A 6,803-nucleotide genomic window follows, 5' to 3' on the forward strand; every position below is an offset into this window, starting at 1 on the left:
AAAAAATACCTAAAAAAAAAGGTTGGGTTCTTCAAAAAAAAAAAAAAAAAAAAAAAAAGGACGTCAATTCTCCTAAGACACTGAGTAGGAGAGGATTATACTGCGCTGGCCACAAATATTTTGTTTGCCAGTGTCCGATTCTCCTGAGGATAAGTCTCTGAATTCCCTCTATGGATGAGAAATAATGATCTTGTAACTTTCTGTGAATTTAATTGAAAGCACAAACAATTTTATCTTCCTTCCAAACCATATTTTGTAAACTTCCCTCCCCCCACCCACCATGTAATGGAGATGAAGAAAGGAAGACGTGTTTATAGTCCAAATTGGGGGAACCGCCGAATGTGACAAATCATGGCTCCTCCATAGATACAGTAGAGACGTGAGTGAGCCACCCTAGGACAGGAAGTATGTTATTAGCAGTTGAAAATTAAAAAAAAAAACAAAAAAACTCTGCAGCTAAACATGCATACAAATCCTATACAAGGTTCTGTAAATCTGGTAAAAGCAGCTTCCCTCATATTTATTACAGGGCATTCAGCACTGTATGTAGTAGTCCAGTAGAACCACAAAACAAAGCTCAGTTTGGATCTCCGATTTGCTTACAATATAAACGGCCTTAAACTTACAAGTTTTAAAAATCAAACTACAACAGTCAGCATTTTTTTCCAGTTAAGTCATATATTACCTTAATAAAACAGACTAGAAATATTAAATCATACATCCAGATTAACCGTCTCGCCATCGGCCTTTACGGGGCACCATGTCTCGCTCACTTTCTTTCTTCTTCTTAAAGTGTTCATACCTCTCTGCCATTTCAAGCAGCTCTTCTGGAACTTCCTAAGATGAAAGTGCAATGAAAGCAAGACCAAAATCACGCCATAACCACATCCCAGGAATCAGCACTGCAAACTGTAAGGTAGTAACATCATTCCAGTTTTATTCTAATATGCAACTATTCTCTTTTATCTAAAACTCCACATCCTCTCTGTAAGGAACACACAGACAAAACTGAATGATGGAATTGGTGTAGAGCCCCCTATTTGGTAGCAAAGAGGAAGTGACCGGTCCCATTCATGGAGACATCATGGGTCTATTAGACCCCTGATGGCCACCTTTACAGGTATCTTTGTCAAATCCTCCCCTGCGTTGGCCCTATTGAGCATTTCTGTAGATAAATACCCACCTAAGTTTAGATCCGTTATTATGCAGATCTTATTCTCAGCTAGACTTCATATTGCAAACAATTAGCGATTGCTAAATATTCCTTCTATACCAGAAGTCCTCCATAAGATCTCTTCCCATTGCAAACATGACAGACGGATTGCTTATAGATGGAATGCTCATGCTTGGGACTACCTTTCTGATTTATTCATTCCCCTTTCCACTTCTAATTCTGTCCATATAAGATTGGAATCTTACATATTTGAATTGTATTGTGGTATATCACATTATTACATTTAATTGCAATAATAGATACCATACTTGTCTACTTTGTTACACTAGCCTCATTTTTACTTGATGACATAGCTTCCTTTTGTACTTATCCTTGGTTGTAATGTTTAAAAATTCAAAATGAAAAATAAATGTGTCATGTTAAAGACTAAAGCACACCTAATACCAACTCTGCTCTCTTACTTGGTTTGCACGTTCCAAAATACTAATCAGTTCTCCTGCAACCCTCCAGTCTTTCCTGGTCACCAAGGTAACAGATTCCCCCGATCGTCTAGAGTGAAAAAAAAAAATTCAAATCATATTTAAGCATGGCAAAGATTCCAAACATTGGTAGGCTATTTGTGCCAATATGACTATTTATCAAATGTCTACTAACCCAGCTCTCCCAGTACGACCAACTCTGTGCACATATTCTTCAATGTTGCGAGGAAAATCGAAGTTTAAAACATGTGTAATGTCTTGTACATCTAGTCCACGAGATGCTAAATCAGTAGCTACTAAAATTCTCACTGCACCTAAAATAAATAAAAAAAACTAGTTACTTGGACAGGGAAACAACACCCATGTACAGCTAGAAAGAAAATATGTTTTCAGACTCAGAGATCCTCAGTTGGCAGCTAGCTCAGGAAGATATAGGAAAGAAGAGTAGAGTATTGATTTTCTACACCTGGTTTCCACTTCATACAGGGTCTGTATTCCTCTGAGTTGAGAGAAGGAAAACTTGACACAGAACAGAATACCAATATGTAGTTTACAGTGGACTTGGGAAAAAAACATAAAACAAAAAGGAGCAATGCAAACCATACAAACATGAAAAAAGGCACACACATTGGCATTGGTTATTTTAACCCCCGTAATAACCTAAAGTAGAAACAAACCCTAACACTTGAACCCAGTTATGCAACAATGTAAAACTGTACATATCTTAACAAAAAAGATTTTTGTCTTAGCTGTAAAGTTATTTTCTTTGAGTATTTTGATAAGACACGGAGTTAATTCCTTCAGGAAACTGTACATTTGCAAAGATTCAAAGCTGCAGGGCAGCAATGTAAACACTCAGTTCTGTAGCAATAGCACAGAGTGGAATTATAAGACTATAAGACGGGGGTGGCGGTTGGTGTCTGTGATGTACTACCCATGCAAGCGCAGGGAGAACATGCAAACTCTCTGCAGAGTGTCCTGTCCGCGATCTGAAGCGAGGACCTTGAGTGCTGCAAGGCAGAGGTGCTAACCACAACGTAAAGCTTATTCAACCATGACTTCTTCTTCAGGCTGTGACTGGCTGCTGACTCACCCCAGCTGTCATACTTTGCCTGCAGCTGCCAGGGAACAGTAAAACCACAGGCAAGGGGTAAGAAGGCCTATTTTTAAAAGGATGTATATCCATGCACCCACTTTGTATACAAATTTCAGCTGCTTTGACAGCATGGCTTCTACCAGGAGCTGTCCAGCAAGCATGTCAGCCTGTGACCAGGGAACTACAGTCATGCCGTGCATCAGCATGACACCCTGTAGATTGCAGAGAAAAGCCAAGGACGTATTCTGACCACGGCTGCATAGATCTAATGCTATGCTTAGCAAGGTCAGCGGAAACTGGAAGCCTTTGAATCTGTAGGAGACTGGCAGAATAGCCAGGTATTTACAGGTGTACAAAAAAGCTTCTATACAGAAAAGGAACAAAGAGGTTTACTAGGAGGGACACAGGAGTGTAGTCCTGAACTTTTATAGTTTAGCTTTACAAACACCTTCAGAGAATTTCTGTTTTTTTTTACTGTATACCACAGTACACAGGGAGTAAATTGTTAGACCACTGGGAAGTTCAAACAGTCCAGCATTGCAAACTACACAAACGTTAGCAGGACCAAGAAAAACAACCCCAACAGGTAATCAAAACTAGAAATAGAGAACTGTATCAGAGGAGAGCCCAAAGTCTCAGTGCTTCCTGAAGCACCTTTTGGCCAAAAACTGGCATTAGCAGAGGCCTGAACATGACAAGAGGTGGCAACCTTACAGCTTTGGTAGACAGAAGCTTGGTGTATAAAAGCCCAAGAAGCACTCATGCTCCTAGTGGAATGTGCCTTCCACTAGGAGTCTTTCATTTCAGCTTGCAGGCCTGCAGGATGGCCAGATAAAGCCACCCAACAGTGATGGAACAGGAAGCCAGTTGTCCCATGTGGCAACCCTTAAGGAACAACACACAGGGAGTCAGACTCGCAAATAGCAGAACAGCAGACAGACTAAATGCCTGAAGGACATCCAGACAGTGTAGGAAATTCTCAAGGTTTCTTCGGAGCAGGACATAAGGACGGCAACAGTGTCCTAATTAAGGTGGAAGACAGGGACAACCACAGGGAGTAAAGAGGCCTTAGAACGATTTTGTACCTATGGATAAACATAAAGGACTCCTTGCACATCAAGGCTACTAATTCAGAAACAAGCCTAGCAGAAGAAGTCATGGCTACAAGAAAGGCCACTCTGAGAAAGCAGGGGAATAAATAACTGATTGGTTCAAATGGCAGACTGGGGTCCTATTGAGTCACTGGAACACACACAGGGGAAACAACATGTGCCACCCCCTTTACAAAGGCCTTCACCAATCAGTGAGAGGCCTTCAGCCTCTGAAAGAGGATCACCTAGGTAGAGGTCTGTCCCTTGATAGTACTCAAGGCTAAATGCTGGTCCAGAAAGGAAGAAAAGGATATGTCCCATGTAGTACTTCCTAGGATGGAATATCCTGGCCTTGCACCATGCCAAGTATGCCTTTCAGGTGCCAACCCGGTAATGATGATTACTGGAATGCCTGTCTCAAACAAGCAAAGGAGGTGAAGGAACAGCTTTGAAGGTGGGAAGACATAAAATCAGTCTGAACCTATCCCACATCGTTACCAAGGCATCAATCGTGAAGGCTAGAACCTGTACCTGGTGACAAACCGGCTCAGTTGGTTGTTAATGCCAGTAGGTCAACATCCGGTGTCCCCAATCCATGAAAAGGGCCCAAAAGACCTGCGGATGGAGGGACCACTCTGGGAGCCAGTAGCGGATGAGAGGTTTCCCAAGTTTCCACACCTGGAAGGTGTACAGCAGACCAGGCAGGAACATGAAGCTCCATCCTTGGTGAATACCCTGAGTGCTGTGGACAGACGGGGAGGTAAGAGCTACAAAATTACAAATGCTGTGTGCTCACAGCTAAGAGCAGAAGTTGATGCTTGGGAAGGATGAAACAAACGTTTCTATAGGGAGGGAGTGGAAGACTTGGTAACCAGAGCCTTAGGCTTCTTCTTCAGAGGCAAGAAGGTAGTTGAGCCATTGTCTAGCTCTGTATAGCACCTATACTGCCACAACTCTGTGCCTGTGCTCTGCTATACTGTACCCCACTTGAAACTCATGGCAGCCATGAGAGGGTGCCCTTAACCAAATACATGAACACAGGTTCAATTACCGCTGCTACTGCAAGCCAGTAGAGGCAGGTGGCAGCCGTGTGCAGCATGGCTCCTGACATCTTTGTATAGCAGCAACAGCAGTGGTGTGCGGGGTAGTGGTGTGGTTCCTAGAGGCTCAGTAGGGTGTGTGTGTGTGTGTGTGTGTGTGTGTGTGATTAAGAAATATAATTTTTAAACTTTAGCTTTATATACATGTCGTCTTGCCATTTGCGTAAACCACCTAAAAAAATAAATACTCACTCATACTGATGTGCAGGGACTTGGTGTGAACCCAGTTTGCCTGAGCTTCTCCAAGCAAAACTGTGACTGACACCCCCCTCCTGGCCCAATCAGGCATGGCCAGGTAATGCCCCTGCAGCACTCATTGGGTCAGAAAGGGGACTAAAGGGCTCAGTCACAGTTTGCGTGGGCTTGGGCAAACTCAGGTGGCTTTGCACCAAGCCCCCACCCCACACATCACTGCTTCTGATGTGAATAGGAACACCACAGGTGTACATTAATGTTGCTTGTTCCCAAAGTAGAGCCAGGAAAAAAAATAAATAGTGCACATGTTTCTTTTTGTTTATTCAACCTAATCATGTTGACACCAACATTGCCACGAACACTAAATTTAAAACCTTTTTTTTTTATCATACCTAAAACACACTGACACTTACACGGTTTGTGTCACGGTTTGTGTCACCTTTCCACTTCAATAGCTTTAGCTGGGGAATGTATAGTGGCTGGGAGCAATAGCCAGCCTGCTAGTGGCTGGGAGCAATAGCCAGCCTGCTAGTGGCTGGGAGCAATAGCCAGCCTGCTAGTGGCTGGGAGCAATAGCCAGCCTGCTAGTGGCTGGGAGCCATAGCCAGCCTGCTAGTGGCCATTTCAAAATGTAATAGCAGGCTGCCTATCGCACCCCGCTCACTGTCTCCTGTCAAGGAAGGACCTGAGAGAAAGTTCTCCTTCAGGTCCTCTTCTGCAGGTTGAGAGTAGGTGGGTGCAATAGCCAGCCTGCTATTAGCTATTGCAATATCAAATAGCCAAGAGCAGGCTGGCTATTGCTCCCATCCAGCGGAAGAGGAGGCAAGAGGGGAGCAGTGGGGGCACGGATTCACAGGCTGACAGCGGTCTCGCTTCCCTGCTGGGTGCCGGCTGCAGCAGTCTGTGTCCCCTCCGATCCCCACTGATACAGGTGGGGGAGAGCAGTGGGGATCAGAAGGGACACAGACTGCAGCATGTAGCAGGTTCCAAGTGGAGAGAAGGAAGGGAAGCAGAGCTGAAGCAGCGACAGGGCAGGCTCTCCTGACAACTGGCCACTGGCTGCAGGGGTCGGTGTTCCAGATGTGTTCCCAGCAGGGAGGAAAGAAGCACAATTAATTGATAATGAGGATCATTGACAACTATTCTCATTATCGATTATCATTGATTAATTGCTGCAGCCCTTATAGTATCTTCCCCTCCCAGAGGAGAAACAGTGCAGGGGAGGGTTCTAAAACCACTGATCACAGTGTTTGACTATCACAGTGATCACAAGATTGGGAGTCGTTCCTTATAGCCCTCGATTGTTAGTACATGACAAGAAGCTGTCAGTGGCATCTTGGTCTCAGCGCTGGGTGCCCACTACCCCAATACTGCATATGTGCGTTATGCCAGAAGGAAGGGGTTATACTATATAATGCTTAAATTACAAATATTCACAGTTCACAATATTCATAAAATCATTACATTCAAAATCTGTATATCTTACCCTTCTTGAAATCATCCAGTGCCTGTTCCCTATCACATTGCTCTCTATTACCATGTAATGACTGAACAGGGATTCCTTGAAGACTAAAGTCACTTGCCAAATCATCAGCACTTAAACAATAAAAAAATATTTTTTAATGAGGAAAAAAAAAAAAAAAAAAAAAACAAAAAAAAAAGAAATTT

At 43.4% G+C, this 6,803-nt stretch overlaps 1 protein-coding gene across 1 annotated transcript in view; it reads right to left on the reverse strand.

Moving 5' to 3' along the window:
- Nucleotides 1–726: 726 nt before the first annotated feature.
- The window catches only part of DDX43 (DEAD-box helicase 43), a 48,978-nt gene continuing 42,901 nt past the window's right edge, over nucleotides 727–6,803 (reverse strand). Inside the window, exons 13-16 of the mRNA XM_018567355.1 lie at nucleotides 6,622–6,731; nucleotides 1,829–1,967; nucleotides 1,636–1,723; nucleotides 727–837 (exon numbers count right to left, since the gene is read on the reverse strand). Of these exons, the coding sequence (XP_018422857.1) occupies nucleotides 727–837; nucleotides 1,636–1,723; nucleotides 1,829–1,967; nucleotides 6,622–6,731 (448 nt within the window). The remainder of the gene's footprint in view (nucleotides 838–1,635; nucleotides 1,724–1,828; nucleotides 1,968–6,621; nucleotides 6,732–6,803) is intronic.

The sequence above is a fragment of the Nanorana parkeri genome, unplaced genomic scaffold, assembly GCF_000935625.1.
Source record: "Nanorana parkeri isolate BGI_ZX_2015 unplaced genomic scaffold, ASM93562v1 scaffold1035, whole genome shotgun sequence".
NCBI lineage: Eukaryota > Metazoa > Chordata > Amphibia > Anura > Dicroglossidae > Nanorana > Nanorana parkeri.